This window comes from Pipistrellus hanaki (genome assembly GCF_964339955.1).
Source record: "Pipistrellus hanaki genome assembly, chromosome: 1".
Taxonomy (NCBI): Eukaryota; Metazoa; Chordata; class Mammalia; order Chiroptera; family Vespertilionidae; genus Pipistrellus; species Pipistrellus hanaki.
In genome coordinates, this window is record NC_140503.1 from 8,045,117 (window position 1) to 8,063,846 (window position 18,730).

The 18,730-nt window shown below is 40.1% G+C and overlaps 1 protein-coding gene across 13 annotated transcripts in view; it reads right to left on the minus strand.

Annotated features, from left to right (window-relative positions):
• The window catches only part of UNC79 (unc-79 homolog, NALCN channel complex subunit), a 205,130-nt gene that overhangs the window by 112,229 nt on the left and 74,171 nt on the right, over positions 1 to 18,730 (minus strand). For all 13 annotated transcript variants that reach the window (XM_084873274.1, XM_084873273.1, XM_084873267.1 and 10 more), the window contains 6 exons: positions 15,764 to 15,828; positions 12,493 to 12,581; positions 11,866 to 11,906; positions 9,182 to 9,210; positions 2,950 to 3,179; positions 730 to 901 (listed from right to left, as the gene is read on the minus strand). In XM_084873274.1, coding sequence (XP_084729400.1) covers positions 730 to 901; positions 2,950 to 3,179; positions 9,182 to 9,210; positions 11,866 to 11,906; positions 12,493 to 12,581; positions 15,764 to 15,828 — 626 coding nt within the window. The remainder of the gene's footprint in view (positions 1 to 729; positions 902 to 2,949; positions 3,180 to 9,181; positions 9,211 to 11,865; positions 11,907 to 12,492; positions 12,582 to 15,763; positions 15,829 to 18,730) is intronic.

Sequence of the window (18,730 nt, forward strand, 5' to 3'; positions counted from 1 at the left end):
CTTACAATAACAAAAAACAAAAAACAAAAAACAAAACAAAACCAAAGAGCCTCCACAGAGGCTGAACTTTTAAGAAAAATGTCTTGTACACAGAAAATAGGGTGTGAATGATCTGTAAATCATAGTGAGTCTAATATTTCACAATATATAACCTAGCTATTTTCCCATTTGTTTCCTGTCAAAAAGTGCATGTTAAACTGTCTAGAGCCAAGCACAGTAGATTTCAACACCTTTCTACTCATTAGAATCAACTAGAAAGCCCTTTAAAGGTTCTCAAGAATCTAAAGTGAAATCTGGGCACTGCCATTTTTTTAAGATATGTTTTTATTGATTTCAGAGATAGAAAGGGAGAGGGAAAGAGAAATAGAAACATCAATGATGAGAGTCATCGATCTGCTGCCTCCTGCATACCCCCTACTGGGAACAAGCCCTCAACCTGGGCATGCGCCCTGACCGGGAATGGAACTGTGACCTCCTGGTTCATGGGTTGACACTCAACCTCCAAACCACACCGGCCAGGCGGCATAGCCATTTTTTAAAAGCCTCCCCCATAAATCTAATGTGCGGCCCAGGGTTGAGTGTCACTGTCCAAGGTCCAGTGTCCCATTGCCAAGGTTAAGTTTTCACCATTTACTATTTAACTTCTTTCAAAAGAAAGGCAAAATTCCACATCAGTGAATGTTAGAATGAGAAATGAGAAAGCAGAAAATAGTCAACTTCTTTTCTTACCAAGAACCAGATTCCAAACTGGCTGAGGAGCCGCTGGTCGTGCTTATCGTCATCCTTGTTGTCAAAGTCGGTGTTCTCCAGGGAATGGTGGGAAGAGGAAAGTCCCAGCTGCCGCCTGCGATTCAGCTCGTGTTCCCGCTGCTCCGCGTGGAACTCGGCTTCTTTTAATAAGCTGCCAAAGAGGAGAGATTTTGTTTTTAATTTATTTTAGAGAGAGAGGTGGGGAGAGGGAGAAAGAGAGAAACATCAATATGAGAGAGCAATGTAAATTAGTTGCCTCCCATACGCAACCTGGCTATGTGATCCATCTGGGAATTGAATCTGTGACCTTTTGGTGTACCAGAACACTCTCCAACCAGCTGAGCCACATCAGCCAGGGCCAAGAGGAGAGACTTAAGTTAGACTATTGAAAAACACATTCTGGATCATGACCCATTCAGAGCAATTACTTCATAAACACTTAGGCGTCTTTTAAATTGGTAGGAGTTAATCCAAGAAGCCCAATTTCATTTCCTTACTGTTTTGTACACCATCCCCATTTTATAAATGAGCAAACTGAAGCACAAAGAGGCTACTTCCTCCAATCATTTAGAATCAAGCAGAACTGATGCCTTCCGGCTTCCAGTTCACCACCCACCCCACCAGGAGTCAATGCTCCCCCTGTATCTAACGTGAAGCTGTGTGGACATCAAATGTGTGATGCAAGGAGAAACTGAGGAACTTGTACCCAAAGGAAAAATATCCAGTATCTAGTATTCAAAAACCTGAAAATGAGCCACGAAGCCTCCCTTTTCAATTTGCTAAATAAGTCACAGTTTTTAAAAATAATACCCAATATTGGAAAGGATATACCCAAAACTAGCAATATCATACAGTACTGTTGGCATTATAAATTCATATACACCTTTTAAAAGTCAGTTTGGTAATGTAATAAAGCGATTAAAATATTCATTTTCTTTGCCCTGGTCAACCACATCTGGTCATCTACCCTAAGAAGATAAAAAAAATATAGAAACAGCACTACACACAGGAATGTTTATCACGTATTATAATAGTAAAAAATTCGGAACATTCTAAGTATTTCATGGTGGAAAAAACAATCTAAACAAATAGTACGTATCCACTGGAAATTATAAATATGGGAGCTACATAACAACATTGAAAAGAGCTAATAGTGTAATGTTATATCAAAAAGAATTGTGGATGCACTGTGATTCCAGTTAGAAAAATAAAGCATGCATTTGAATGAAAAACATGTGCAGTATGGTCACTTTTTTTTCTGCTTCCAGAAATCTGTGATGCATTATTGACAAACATTTATCTCATTTCTACTGTGCCAGCCACTGGGATGAAACAGAAAAGACTGAGTGCCTACCCTTAGATCTTGCATCCTCATATTATTGCTTTACTTTTTAAGAATCTTGCCTTAATTGCCCAAACCGGTTTGGCTCAGTGGATAGAGCGTCGGCCTGGGGACTGAAAGGTCCCAGGTTCGATTCCGGTCAAGGGCACGTACCTTAGTTGCAGGCACATCCCCGGTGAGGGGTGTGCAAGAGGCAGCTGATTGATGATTCTCTCTCATCAATGTTTCTAACTCTCTATCCCTCTCTCTTCCTCTCTGTGAAAAACTAATAAAAAATATATATATATATTTTTTAAAAAGAATCTTGCCTTAATGGATATTATACAAAAAGAGAACAAGTTTAGATGCTACCATTTGTAAAACTCCTTTCTTTGTCCTGCGAGAGAAGAAGAAAAAGCCCCAGGATCGGCCCCTGTCATACTCCACAGCCTCTGGTTGACCCCATTACTGGATTACCCAGAGTTCTTCCCACTTCGCAGCTGTCAGTCAAGCCCGCCCCTTACGCGGGCTGGTGCCCCCACTTTATGCCCCCTAAGACTCAGTGTTATCCTAGCACCGTGCTCACCGTTCTGGATCAGAGCTACATGCATCTGTTTTCATAGTTACATGGGTAACCTGAGGGCACAGAGGACACTGTATTCCCTTCTGCCTCTCAAGTGCCTCGCACATGCCTGGCATAGAACTGGCATTTGACAAAAATATTTGTTGAATGAATGAATTAAAACATCATCACGGCAGCATTGTGCTGGGCTGAGGGCACTTGAGTTTGAATTGGATTTACACCTCTCAGTGCGAGAAGGGTGGCTCCGAGCCAAGGCGGTGCTTTCCGGATAAGTGACTGATCAGCTGCCTGTTACCTAATCACGGCCTCCACGGCGCAGACCAGCTCCTCGGCGCCGCACTCCCGCGTGTTGATGGGAGGAGGGGAGGTCTGGTAGAGGTGCGTTTCAGAGGCAGCCCCCACTTCGTTGCTGTGGTGATTCGAGTGGCATCGTTTGCAGTAGCGAACGGGCCTGTTTCCGTGACGATCGCAGCACCCTGCTGAAAAGCAGGTGACCACGGCTCTTCTGACATGGGAACTGCAGTTCTAGAGGCAAAAAATAAAAAATAAAAAATAAAGTGAAATCGATTAAAATGAACCGCTGGGGCAAACGTGGCTCAGAACTGGAAGGGATGACACTAAAGGGGCCACTGAAGGTGGAAGTGCCGCTGATTCCTCACATACAGGTCATCTCTGACCCATTAAAATGACAAACTCAGTCCGAGTTGAAAATGAAGGTGAGAAGTATTGTCTCTACGTGTGGGGGGTGGAAACCTTCTGCGTATGAGTGGGACCGAGTTGAAAAGCCCTCTGCCAAGTCACCTCAATCATGGGGGCTGGAGAGCTCTCTCGATGATTTTGTGTTCGTTTTTCAAGAATTTTTCAGGAGAAATATGAAGGGAAAAAATTAAAACCATTCCAGAGAGAGCACAGCACAGCACGTCAGCACAGAAAAGGAGTGACTGTAACCCCCAGCACGCACATTCCAAATGATCTTACCCACCGCTCAAAGAGCCAGTCCCCACGGCAGCCTGTCTGCCTTGCAGGGCAGGGAGGGAGCTGCACTAGCTCAGCTGACGGCCTGGCCCCAACCAGGCCTTTCCACTCCCACTGGGACTTCCTGTCAAAACCTTAAACACACACCAACTGACACCACGGTAACAGCAAAATGCAGCAAAAAATCATTCCTAGAACCAGCCATTGTCCATCGTCTACACTCAGAAAGGAATCAAGAGATAAAGTGACGGAAATGAGAGAAGCGGAGCAGCCTGGGATTCCGAAGTTCAAGGGCTGTGGTCAGGTCTACGCTGACCAGAGGCAGGAGCGAGGCAGCCTCCGCACAAAGAGATGTGAAACATCCCTGGAAACATCCCTGACCTCCACCAGAACATGTGCCCCCAGCCTGTTAGACATGCGACCACTGCTCAACTGCTTAGTGACCAGCTTTTCAGTCTTTCAGTAGAGCTTAAAGAGATGTGAACACCTCTGGGGAAGCCATTGTAAACTCAGAGACTGGAAAACACTCCACGACAGCTACTTCGGGGAGGCAGAAGAAGGAAGGAGGCAAGCACAGAACCTACAGCAAGACATTGCCGATGTACTGAGCTGTGGATCTGAGCAACCATTTCAAAGTAAGGTTAGTTCCACCGCTATTTTAGCAAGAGGCTCTGGGTACTAGTGTGAAATCTCATTTGCTGAAAAGGATTCAGGCCAACAAATCACAAAAGCAAGGTAAAAATTTTATAATATTTTTCATAGTTTTGAAAATCATCTGTTAAACTACAGTGTGTTTCTTCTCCTTCTGAAGCCCAAGTCTTCTCTGGCATTCAAGTAGGCCCTGACTCCTCGGAAGGAACTACTTTTCCTGCTTTGTGTCCTTTCTTTTTCTTTTGGACATTAAAGTTCATTCTGCAATTTTTATTGGTTTGGGACTCTCCTGCTCACTCACCAAACCAAAACTACCCCACCAGCAGTGTGGTCTAGATCAGCGTACATCCGTAGTGTTTACTTCTGCCTTTTGGTGCCAATCAGTCTTTGTTCCTCTGGGAGTCTTACTGTTATATAAACAATCGGATGTGGATATGGGTTTAGTGGTAGTTATTTGCTATAATAAAGGCCTGAAGTTTAAGGTCTGCAATTTCCCATCCTGTTTTCTGGTCACAAGTTGTTTACATTCTTCCCACATGCAAATTCCTGGCTGGAGGTCCAAGGTCTTCTCATCTAAATGAAGCCCAGCTGTGGAGGAGGCTCTTTGGGTTTGGTTCCTCAGATACGCATCTTTGAATCCAGGCTTTGAATCTAAATGGGCTTGTAGCTGCTTCAACCAAGAGAGTAAGGCACAAGTCATATCACTCCCAAGGCCAGGCTATAGAAAGACATGCAGCTTCCACCTGACTGTCTAGAACTCTCTCTCTTCAGAAACACCCTCCTTGGGACCCATGGAGAGGCAATGTAAGTCTCCAGCCAGCAATTCTGACTAAGCCCAGCCTTCAAGCCACTCCATCCCAGAACCCAAACATATCATCTAGAAACCTTTAGATAATTCCAGCCCTAAGCCATGCAAGTCTCCCCAGATGAGGTTTCAAACATCATCAAGTAGAGACAGGCTGTTGACTATGCCCTGACCAAAACTCTGACCCACAGTATCTGTGAGCATAATTAAATGGTTGTTGTCTTGTGTTGCTGCATTATGAATGAATCTTGCACAGTATCTGGGTATCCTACATATATTAGTATCCGGAATACCAACTCAAAGTCAACCTGCTTTATCACCATGTGCCATCAATTCCAAGTAAAAGCAGCAATAAAATACTCTGCCCCCAAATAATGTTTGGTTTGTCAAAGTTCTAAACAATTGCTGTGGTTCCTACTAGGTTTAAAAATATATTACAAGCCACAGATGATGCTCAACCCACGCGGAGTCAGCTATATGCATTCATTTCAACAATACACTAGAGAGATTTCCCTTTGATTTGGATTCCATTGGGCATGGTGTTCGAATGCTCTCTACAGCCATTATGTTTCATTCACTGCTTTAAGTTTTAAACATAAATAAATAACTCTAGGTGGTCTCACAGAACAGCAGAATTGAAATAATTCAAGGTCTATCTTTTATCTTGACAATCTTGATGCTTATTTCAAACTACTATTCAAGTGTAGAAACATGTAATACCAAAAGTACAAACTGTGCCCAAAGCAAGCTTAAACAATTCTAAACTATTTTGAACTTAATGGAAGGTCTCAAAATAATGTTGATATAAAATAAAATGTTTATCCTATATAATAAAAGCCCAGCGACCGAACAGCAGAAAGACCAGAACGACTGGTCAACCAGTCGCTATGACACACACTGACCACCAAAGGACAGATGCTCAACGCAGGAGCTGCCCCCTGGTGGTCAGTGCGCTCCCACAGTGGGAGCGCCAATCAGCCAACCAGAATGAGCGGCTGCTCCTGCTGCAGCTGCTCAGCTGACTGGCATAAGTGAAGCTCCGACAGCAGTCGGATCCCCATAGGCCACGCCCTCACCAGTGCACAAATCCCATGCACCGAGCCTCTAGTTAAAGAATAAGTAATAAAAATGTGCTAATTTGAAGCTTATTACTAAAAATGTTATAAAAATAATTTTAGCATGTAAAGGAGGAGAGTGTTAAAAAAAATTGTCTGCTGTGGGTGTCAAATATATTAGATATATACTGCCAGAGTTGGAACATGCTGATTTACAAAATAAAGCTATTTTTCAACCTAGTCTCTCCAGCTTCTAAAAGATTCTCAAAGTAAGAATAAGGATAAAAATCGAATGAAAAGTTTGCTAAATGGTGCTGATTGCTTTTGCTCAGTGGTTAGAGCATCAGCCCATGGACCACAGGGTCATGGGTTTGATTCCTGATCAAGGGCAGGTACCTCAGTTCCAGGCTCTATCCCCTACCTTGGACCTGGCACATACAGGAGGCAACCCATCGATGTGTCTATCTCACATTGATGTTTCTCTTCTCCTCTCCCACTTTCACTCTCTCTTAAAAAAAAAAAAAAAAAAAAAAAATCAATGGAAAAATATATCCTTGGATGAGGATTAAATTTAAAAAGCTTGCTGAATGACTGTATGATCCTTTGTTAAAGTCTCAGAAAGAGCCAAAACCGGTTTGGCTCAGTGGATAGAGCGTCAGCCTGAGGACTGAAGGGTCCCAGGTTCGATTCTGATCAAGGGCATGTACCTTGGTTGCAGGCACATCCCCAGTAGGGGGCATGCAAGAGGCAGCTGATTGATGATTCTATCTCATAGATGTTTCTAACTCTCTATCTCCCTCTCTGTAAAAAATCAATAAAATATATTTTTAAAATATTTTTTTTTAATCTCAGAAAGATATAAGGTGATGTTCAGTTGAACCGCTCAGCTACAACAGGGCTTCTAATAATTTTAAGGACAAACTGAAATGCCCAAAGTATAGAAAGAACTGTCTCAAAAATAATTACATAGATGGCTTTGGAGGCACAGAACCCCAATAAGACTTACTGAAAATCCACAAAGTCACACTAGCAAAAAAGCACCATCAACTTAGACTCCATGGGACAGACCCAGCTCCACATGAAAATAGGTCTGTGAGACACCCCTCCTCCCCAACTGCTACACACAGGAAGCAGCCTGAGAGAGTGGCTCAGCTGCCACCAGGGCCTTTTTGTATGGAAAAGGAGAGAGGTCTCAGAGAGTGCAGCAAGGTGCCAGGAATACAACAATGGATCTGAGAACTATTCCCAGAAAGCAAAACCAGATTCCACGGGCACATTCATTATCCCCAGAGACAGAACTGAAGTGGGCCTGGCTGGAGCTGCTACAGACCAGGGCCTGCTCCCTGCTTCCTCTTCCTCATCTTGAACAGAAGTCTGTCGTTGCTATCGTTTCTCTGTCTCACCACTGTGTGTTGAGCGTGTACAGACCAGACGTAATTTGCCTTTTTAGTTCACAGGTCACTGGATCAAGAGAATTTGCAGCCGAAACCGGTTTGGCTCAACGGATAGAGCGTCGACCTGGGGACTGAAAGGTCCTGGGTTCAATTCCGGTCAAGGGCATGTACCTTGGTTGTGGGCACAACCCCAGTAGGGGGTGTACAAGAGGCAGCTGATCAATGATTCTCTCTCACTGATGTTTCTAACTCTATCCCTTTCTCTTCCTCTCTGTAAAAAATCAATAAAATATTTTTTTTTTAAAAGAGGGAGAGAATTTGCACCCCAAGAGTTTCATCAGTGACCAGACCGATGCAGATCACAAGATAATGCACTTTCCCGCTGAAGTCATAAATGGATAAAATTCTTGCACGATTTGTAAGGTGCTGAGAATATTTTGCATTTGGAGAGAATGTAAGAATGTAATGTCCAGAGGGTTAAATATGACCACAGGATTCTTGCTGCTTTATAAAAGGGAGTTTATTCCCCTACTCTGTGAAATGGTGCTGGCCTTGGGACTTCCTTTGACGGCCGAATGAAGCAGAAGTGATGCTGCGTGACTTCTGAGCTTCGGTCTCAAAAGGCCTTTCAACCTCCTCTCTCATTCTCTCAGCACCCTGCTGCCACATGCACAGATCCAGCCTAGCCTCCTGGGAGATGAGACACCTGATGGGAAGAGGGAAGGCTAGACACCCAGTCATCCCTATCATTCCAACCATCCCAGCGGAAGCCCTAGATGGGAGAATGAGGTCATCTGGGACCAGCTAACCCCCAGCCCACTCACCAACGAATAGAAATGCATGAGCGAGCCTCTCAGAGTTTATCAAAAGAAGCTTAGCTAAGCATAGCCAAATTGCCAATCCAAAGAACTGTGATCAAATAAATGTTTATTGTCATAAGCCATATGGCAAGAGATAACTGAAACAGTCCTCCAACGGTACTCATTCATGACTTACACCTAAAAAGTTTAAATGACCTGTACATGGGAGGTGGAAATAGAGCTGGCCAGAACCCAAGTATCTCAACAACTAATACAAAGTTCTATGTGGGACACCATACTACCTTCTCTTGTACTTTCCACAAGTAAAAAGATGGGTGGGTAACTGTCATGAAAGGCAGCTAGTGAAATTTGAAGGTGGAATCTTTAACTAGAGATAACATTTCATTTACATATAAGTGAATATTTTCCATATATAGTGAGTCTGAGTAAGTTTAACACATATATTAGCCTGTTTCCACCCCACTTCAAAGCAATAAAGATGCTTAGCATATAAGCTACATCATTAACCAAAGGTGGTTGCACAGATTATACTGTCATTCAAACCTTTTGTCATTAGAATTCTATTCCAAAGAAATGCATAGCTTTTATTTCAGGCAATTTATCAGAAATATTTGTGCAGAAGATGGGTGAGCAAAAGCAGAAATGGAAATAGAGACCATTCGGGTGTAACAATCTTGCATGCCAAATTATTTCTTTCCCCTTTCACAAATACAGCGACATGTACATACTGGGAAACCATGGTGCAGAAATGAGGCAGATGTCAATGAATGAATTTACATACAAACACAGAAACTCATGCCCCACCACACAGATGGTTTGCTCTTACCTTCTTCTGACATATAGCAGATATTTCAGCTGTAAGGGGAAAGTACACAAAACATCAACAAAGAAAGAGCCCATTTTCAACAAGGGCAGCCATGAAGAGGAGTAAAAACAAGTTTTGTAATACAACCTCTAGACTTAGACAAAATAGCTTCTTCCTTGTCTCATGAATTATCACCTATTTATCCTATCTAATAAAAGCATAATATGCAAATTGACCATCACTCCAACACACAAGATAGCTGCCTCCATGTGGTCAAAGATGGCTGCCCCCATATGGACACAAGATGGCCAGCAGGGAGAGCAGTTGGGAGGGACCAGGTTTGCAAGGGAGGGCAGTTGTGGGTGATCAGGCCAACAGAGAAGGGCAGTTGGGAGGCACCAGGCGTGCAAGGGAGGGCAGTTTGGGACGATTAAGCCTGCAGGGGAGGGCAGTTAGGGGGGGGACCCAGGCCTACAGAGGAGGGCACTTAGGGGTAATCAGGCTGGCAGGGGAGCAGTTAGGCATCAATCAGGCTGTCAGGGGAGTGGTTAGGGAGTGATCAGGCTGTCAGGCAGAAATGGTTAGGGGCAAGCAGGCAAGCAGTTGGGAACCAGCAGTCCTGGATTGTGAGAGGGATGTCCAACTGCCCATTTAGGCCCAATCCAGGAAGGATCGGGCCTAAATGGGCAGTCGGACATCCCTTGAGGGGTCCCAGATTGGAGAGGGTGCAGGCTGAGCTGAAAGACACTCAGCCCCATGCACGAATTTCCTGCACTGGGCCACTAGTTTTTAATATCATAAAAAACACCTGAATGCTGCAAATACTTCACCTATTCTTAAAAGTAATTCAACCTTCTCAGACATGACCTGGAATTCAGATAACTTTCTCCTCACCTCCTGATTTGACAGAAAACAAAATTGAGAGCCACTATGGTTGCATGACTTCTTCAGTATCACCCAGGCTATCAATGGGGGACGTAGATCAACCAATATGTCTATGGATCCCTCTTTACTGCTGTTCCATTATACTATGACACTGAGTTGATGTGATACTTTGAGAGCTTTACCTTGGGAAGGAGTTTCTATACAGAAAAATCTTACTATTTCAATTACTTAGAGTTGAACTAGCCATTTATACCAGGCCTGTCCTAGTGTAAAATCAGCTGCATGCTTATTTAAGAGAAAGCAATTTTCAAACCCACGGATTGACCAGATGGAGTAAGGCTTCCAAACTACTGTCTACTTTAGAATTGTCTTTAATGAATAACTGAGAACTCTTATGAGCGGGCATACAAATTATTTCCCTGAAAATTGATGTTTGAGAGTACTTGAAAATAGCTCTTCCGAGAGTGTTAGCATTTCTCTTGAAAGAGTAAGTGTTCAAACAATGGACTGAATTATTATTTACAGTATAGTCTATGTTCCAATTATTAAAAAGATCAAAGATAGCCCTAACAGGTTTGGCTCAGTGGATAAAGCATCAGCCTGCGGACTGCAAGGTCCCAAGTTCGATTTCGGCAAGGCCATGTACCTTGGTTGCAGGAGGGTGCAGGAGGCAGCTGATCAATGTTTCTCTCTCACCGATGTTTCTAACTCTCTGTCCCTCTCCCTTCCTCTCTGTAAAAAAATCAATAAAATAAATACATATATTTTAAAAAGATCAAAGATAAATGTCTCCTAAACTTTGTCTGGAAATTATGAATTAGTGAATGCCAATTGATTGAAATTTACAACTCAGTTTTTAATACCAGTTTTGTGTAATTAATGGCTATTTAACAGTTTGCTACCTAGAGTTTATCTTAATCGGTCTAGTTAAATAATAAAAAGTTATCATTGCCCCACCAGCGTGGCTCAGTGATTGGGAGTCGACCCATGCACCAAGAGGTCACTGGTTTGATCCCAGGTCAGGACACATGCCCAGGTTGTGAGCTCAGTCCCCAGAAGGAATTATTTTTTAAATGCGGTCTTCCCTATTCGTTCATTATCTTCCTCAAAAGCCATTTATCGAGTTACCCGTGTGCGCCTCTCTGTACTCAGTATGCTCCCAGCTTTTTCCACCTTTCATCTTTCCTTTGCTTTCGAGTACTTTACCTGGTCACTGTCTCCAATTAGGTAGCTGGAACACCTGCCTCCCATGGGTAGAAAAATACTGCCTTATCTATCTGATCTGTCAACTTACTGGGCTTAGCTTTCAGAACCCTAACAAACTACAAGCATTACAATCTCGTCTCTTCGTTGAGATGGGTCAGATATACTTTATCCCCATTTTGCTGATGAAGAGACTAAGTATCAGAATGATTAAGTGATTTTCCCTAAAAACACAGTTAATGGTAGTGGCAGGAGGAAGTCCAATTATTTCATGTTCTTCCCTTATTCCCATTCTGACCTGGTAAACATATCATTGGTAACACCATTATATATACATAAAACCTCTTAAAACATAATCCAGCAGGGCTTGAATCATACAGAATTCTAATTCCAAAATCTCCCCTTAATTTAGGTAGAAATGATACCTCTCCCCTCATTATTAAATGTGTAGGCATATTACAAGCAAGAAATAGATACAATGCTTCATATCAATGAATATTAATAGAATATAATACTTTGGTTACTGTCTGTTAAATAAAATGGTACAAAAGGAGACAAATCAACCATGCCATTAGTCATGATTCCTCATGATTCATTCTTTCCAAAGTAAACCATACCTTGAGGCAGAAGAACATCAATCAACCATTCACTGTGGTCCCTATGAAGAAAAACAAAATTCATTTTTTAGCTTCTTAGTGATGTTTCCCTTCCACATGAATGTTTATAAACCACGCACTATTGCTAAGAGGCTTTTAATAGAAATGAAGTGTAATTAAGAGCATTATCATAATAAACTTTTTCAATGTCTAATGCATTCCAGCTAAATTATAAATTATAGGCATTTCATCATATTCAGTTCTTTAAATGATACTTTCCAGATGCTAATTAAGCCAACCAAAACACATCATGATTTGCACAAAGCGGAGTGTGATTCTGTGAAGCTAACCAGCAAAGAGAACCCACGTGGATTATCCATCATGTTTGAAAACCACTTTTTTTTTTCCTCTGTGGCCTTTTCAACCAGGCCGCTGCTTCGGTAAATGGAACCACTTCCTTCTGTCACACAGAACCAGTGGAACTCTGCAAAGCTAAAAATCTTTCAAATGGAAGTGTGCTCCATATTAAATATCTGACAAAGTAATCTTCAAAAACCAGAGAGGATAGTGGGAAATGTAGATAATGTAACCAATTTAAGTCCGAGTGATTATTTTTTCATATTGTTGTCCTCCTTCCTTTATACCTACCCCGCTATCCTCTGGCTGCATTCTTCACAGAGATACAACGGGGGTGGTTTGTCACCCAAAGCTACTGACAGAGAAGGGTCTATGCACATCTGAAACACACAAAAAGACAGAATGAACTCTCCTGTCCTGTTTATCACATTCCTGATATCATGAGCACAAATGTTCCCATACTGACAGGTTTTCAAAAGCAAAGCGGAATAAATATGTTTAGCAGAACCCATTCAAACCTGTAACCATTTTTCCTGCACTGGCCCATGAGTCCACATGGTTGATTTAAATGTGGCTACTCTGGTTTTTCATTTCGCTTGTTATTTGCAATTCTGGTAACAAATAGTTCAAGAAATCTAACCTCCTTCCACAAAGATAAAAAAGGATCTTGTTCAATGGCTGCTGAAATTGCCTCTATATTACTCATACAGTATTCCCTTCTCAAAAGTGGTAACAAAGTGTCTCTCTTCAAGAGAAGAAAAATATATTGAGATTGAAAATCATAACTGTTACCAAAAAAGCTAGCAGAAGCCTCATTCATAAAATTTAGCTTTGAATCTAACAATGAATGATTCACTTCTCACACACTGGAATCTAAGTTCTACATTAATCATCCAGTGGTTCATTGCCAGGTGTGTGGTTTTTTTCTTCACATGGAACCTGTCATTTGTTTAACCCTGCTGTGCCCTGTTCAGTTTTGGATTATTTATGGCTGAGTTTTCATTAGCCTAAGCACAGAGATGAAAAGCGTTCATTTTACACTTGATCATTAGGATATTTTTAAATATCTGGATATTTTAAATCTAGTGAACGAAACATTTAGATTACTAGTTGAATTTTGTACTTTACATCAGTTTAAGTTTCTATGACTTACCAAAGTCATTTTGAATTCTGTTCCTGCCCTTCAAGAAATAATCGATCCATGCTATAGCCGATTATGTAGTAATATGCCACAAATTCTTTGGAACATCCTTCTGCCTTTTCTTTGGTTGTTTTTACTGATTTGAAGGGGGGAAGGGAGTGCACCAAATTTATAAGCCAAATAGCCTGTCATTTAAAGTTAAAACCCTGAGGTGTTTCAATGATTGTGGAAACAGCGTTATTATTCTTAAATTCAAATAATTATACCATCTAAATCTGTAAATTATATATTTCCTGATGCTAAAGACCCAGTATGAAATTTTTTCTTAGGTAAGTTTCATTCTTCCTTTGATAATTACTTTTTGATATGTTCAAAATCAGGGATTGGCCAACGTTCTGTAAATGGTCAGAGAATAAATATTTCTGGCTTTGTGTGCCATGTGTTCTCTGTCATAACTAACTACTCAAACCCAGCCGGCATGGCTCAGTGGCTGAGCATCAACCTACGAACCAGAAGGTCATGGTTAGATTCCCAGTCAGGGCACATGCCCAGATTGCGGGCCCAATCCCCAGTGTGGGGCTTTCAGGAGGCAGCTGATCAATGATTTTCTTTCATCACTGATGTTTCTAGCTTTCTCTCCTTCTCCTTTCCTCTTTGAAATCAATAAAAAATATACTTTAAAAAAATTAACTACTCAACCCTACTATTGTAGCATGAAAGTAGATGATATAAAGCAAATAAATAGAACTTTATTTACAAAGATCTGGCTGGTTTGCTGACTCCTATGTCAGAGGATTATCTAACTATTTCATAAAGTGATTTTCAAATAGTAAAACTAGAAGCAGAATGTGATAAAATGAACTGTAAACTCCAACATATTTTCATTGGAATTCCTATCCCAACAGTTGGCTTTTGCCCCAAACGTATTTTAGTTTCTGTGCAATCTATTTCAATAAAAATAAATGTTACTTTTCTATTTGGCAAATCATTGCTGCCTTGGGGTATAGCTGACTATTATGGAAATATTGGGCTTTTTGTGAGGACAAATCAAGTTTCCCTGAGTCTTCCCCAGGCACCCAGGTAGACTTCTTCTTCACCTTTACTTTCATTTCTAATGAGTCACAGATACCTCTGTCAGGTACTGGTTTTTGTTCACTCCACTCCTAGGAAGGAAAACTCCTAGGAAGTTAGAACTCAATGGAGATTAGCTAGAAGACCTCTAATGTGTTTGATGTATTCATTAACACAATCCATCTGATCTGGGACTAATAATGTCAATTCTGATCTACTCTGAACAAATCTGTTTACACACATATTAATATGTTCATATCTGATCTTGCATCAAAAATATTGTTCTCTGCTCATAAATATATTACCAATGTAGAGATTTGGGGAAATGGAGAAAAGGAAAGAAGAAAACTTAACTACTTCAATAACCCTCCATCTCAATGCAATCATAGTAACTGATGTTCCGATGAGCATGACTGGTGGTTTTTCTATGAATATAAATATACAGATATACAATTTTAAAACTAAATTGGCATCACCCTATACAACTTTATAATTTCTTTTTCATTTAACATTATTCCATTTGCATCTGGAAACTGGATACCCTTGATCTACGTGTCCTAAGGTCATATCCCTGTGCATGCGGGAAGTGCTCACATTGCAAAGAAAGCACAATACCACGCAGACCTGTTGTCATGAAAATACATGTCAACTAACAAGAATGTTACCTTTCTGGGAAGCATAAAGTGAAAATATAAAAGATTTTTTTATATTTTCAGAAAGTAACATTTGGAGGATGATAAAAAAAAATGTTTTGGAAAAAGAAGAGGTGGTGGTTACACAACATTATGCAAGTGCTAAATGCTACTGAATTTTCACTTTAAAACCATCAATTTTATGTTGCATGAATGCCATCTCAATTTTTTAAAATGACAGAAAGTAGGATGTCTTGGCCTCTCCTGGAGGACTGGCTACAGGGAACCGCCTGTGAGAAAAGCAGGGCCAGGCCAGAGGAGTAGACTGGGCTCTCTGCGTTAAGAGAGGGAGGAAACCTGATTTGTGATGAATTCTGTAAGTGGAAGGCCAGAATCATCAGGAAGTGAGAGGACTCCTGTGAATGCAGGATGACATAAAACTAGAAGGAAAATAACTGGGGGGGGGGGGGGGGGGGATCGGACAGAAAGTACCTCCTTCCTGTTGACATCTGAGCAAGCCCAAAGAGGGCATTGTGTCAGGCAGAAAGAAGGACAGATATAAAAACTAATTTCAATTATGGGACCCAAGTAGCTCTCACACTGTGAAGAATTAAGCTGAATTCAACGAGTAACATATAAATTAGCATTTCATTCAACAACTTGCTGACCATTTGACCACTGGCAATACAATGTGAGACCAGGTCTCATGAAACAGTACCTTCACTGCTGGTTTATTAATTGCGTTGTGGCATTCAATGTGCTGACAGTGGATGGGATTCCAAGCTGTAAAGCAAAGCATAACTGATGAATACTTCTCATTGAAATGATTTGTGCCCTAGTAAAAAAACAACACAGCAGATACTTCATTAGTTTTCTTTTACCGAAATAGATTCATCCTCAGAAGCCTTCCTAAAATGAATTTTAAATATATGAAAATTTTTTAAATTGAGCAAAGATATCACAACTCCATCATCCATTTTCCTATGGGAGGAGACAATCTAATATAAGGTGGCATACACAACATCAAATATTACCTCACAATGATATACCATTGCTAAGTTCTCTTTGATTTCACTGGATCCTCCCAACAACTCTGTGGGATAGATACAGCAGATCATTAACCTCATTAAATATATGAGTAAGTTAAAGTTAAAATGGTTAAGTAACTTGCTATGATCACGGAATTAGTAAACAACTAAATGAGAACTAGCCTAGTCTAGCTAGGACTAGAATTTGGTTCTTGACACTCTGCTCTCTTCACTATAGTATATACTATGCTAAACACCCTAGATTTTTGGCACAAGGCAGTGTTTCAAATTGATAGCAAGTGAAATGAATGATAAAGCAGCTTCCACCATTCCATTTGCCTCCCCACCCCATCAAATTGGGAGACTGGAAAGATCACTTTCTTGCCCGAATGAAATGCAGCTCTCTCACACATGTGACCCACAAATTAAGTCTCTGCTAGAAATGCAGCTCTCTCACACATGTGACCCACAAATTAAGTCTCTGCTAGTTTGCTAATACCCAACTCCTTAACACAGTATAACAGAGAATAAGGATAAGAACCAAGTAATTATCATCATCCAGATGATTCTGTAGCCCAAAGCACTTAGCTAACATTACAAAGGTAAGAGAATTATAAGTTGAAAGTAGGACATTTTTCTAAATTGCCATATTATAATCTTATAGGATCATGTTTGGCCTAATATAGAAGAATTTGCAGGTGAGAGGACATTGTTACTTAGTTACATATCAAATTATAATTCAAAAATATTTACTATGTTCTAAACATTTTATAAAATTTTCTATCTAGAAGTATTTTAACTTCAAATATTCTATTTTCAATATTCAAATATTGTTAGACTAAGCATAACATTTTGTGTCTAATTTGCAATTTAAGAAAATACAATCAACAGGCAATTGACCTTAAAAAATATACAAAGAAGACAAAAAAGTAAGTAAAGATCAAAACCCCTAGTCTTATAACAGTATTATACTGCTTATATTTTTAGAGAATGAGAAAGAGGAAATGAGTAATAGTAAAAAATAGATGAAGAAATTATTTGAATATAGGCATTCTATAACTATAAGATTTGATTCCTACATGTGGGAAAGTCAAGATGAATACAGAGTATAGCAATAAGTTTTCTTGTGTAATTAAATAAACCTTAAAAAAAAAAAAAAAAAAGAATGCCTTTAATCAGTATAGAAGTTCCAAATACATAGGACATGTAGCCTCATTTATCTAAACCCAAATTCATAGCAGATATCACTAATACATAAGAGCATTCTGTCCTGCTGAGTCCAGAAATGGCCTCAGAATACTTCTCAAAACTGAGCTTTTAGGAAGTCACCCTTAATCAAAGATGAAACCATCTCTGAACCATCAGACTTTGCAACAGCTATAGAACTTGATAAAGGTTATAAAGATTCCTGTTCTGCCAGAGAATAATGCTTTACATGTGGATGGTGAGGATATGCAGGAGATCCTATTCCTATAATTTTTTATTCCATTTTTACTGAATTAAGAGGAGATAGTAGAATTTTTAATTTAAGTTCACCAAAGTCACACTATATTTAAGTTTACTAGAATAGTGATTCTTAGCTTTGGTTGTGTTTCAAAAATCATCTGTCAAGCCTTCAAAAATATGATGCCTAGACCCCATGTTAGATCTACTGAATCAAAAAATCTCTGAAGATAGAGCACCAGCAGTTGTAATTGGGAAAACATTACAACCTATTGTGACATATACTTTACCATAAGGCAAATATAATAAAGATAGATCTCCCTTCATTTGAAAATAGAATAAAAAATATAGCATAAAAACATGGCAGACAAGGGTTCTGCTTCCTACTATGACAGAGTAACTGGTATTAGACGTGCTCTCCTACCATAAACAACTAAAAAAATGGAAAATATATATGAAACAACTATGTTCAGAAATCAGACTACATGTAGTACGGGACAATGATCCTTGAGAGAAGAGAAACAATGAAATGACTCCTACAGCCACCCTGGCTTTCTTCCTGAAAGCAATTTTCAGACCTTGCCCTAGAAGAGGAAATATAAGCACAGTAGGTTGGTTTTATTGAGTTGAGGGGACAAAAGCTGGCATTTAGAAAGGCAAGGTGACTTAAATTTGCTAGGTAGAGTACCAAAGAAGAAAGAGCTGAGCAAAGTACAAGCTCCAGAAATCTGAGTAGGAGTCCTTTACGGGGGTTTGGCTTTATATTAAGCTGAACATGTATAATACAAACTTAATTAGGCTTAATAGAGGACAATTATGAGGGATTTATAACCTAATAATTAGTATATCTAATATAGGGTTGGGAAATATTCAAGTTCCAACCAGCCAGAGTGGAGGGAATTCAGTAAAAACCTGGAATATTCAATGGAGACTTTAGAAAGTCATGTCATAGTAGAAGAGCTGAACTAACATTAGTGAAAAAAGCTACCCCAGACTTACCCTAACAAAGCATTAAGAACAAGCCTTGGAAGGGTTAAGCTAATCCACCAGTAACTTGACTATCAAAAGAAACTTTAACACACTATAATGGAAGACAACAAAATCCAGACACTTCATAATGTGGTATTCTTGAAGTCCAGCATCCAATCAAAAATTAATATTTGAAAAGGAAGGAAAATGTAACCCATAATTGGGAGAAAAACTGGGCATTAGAA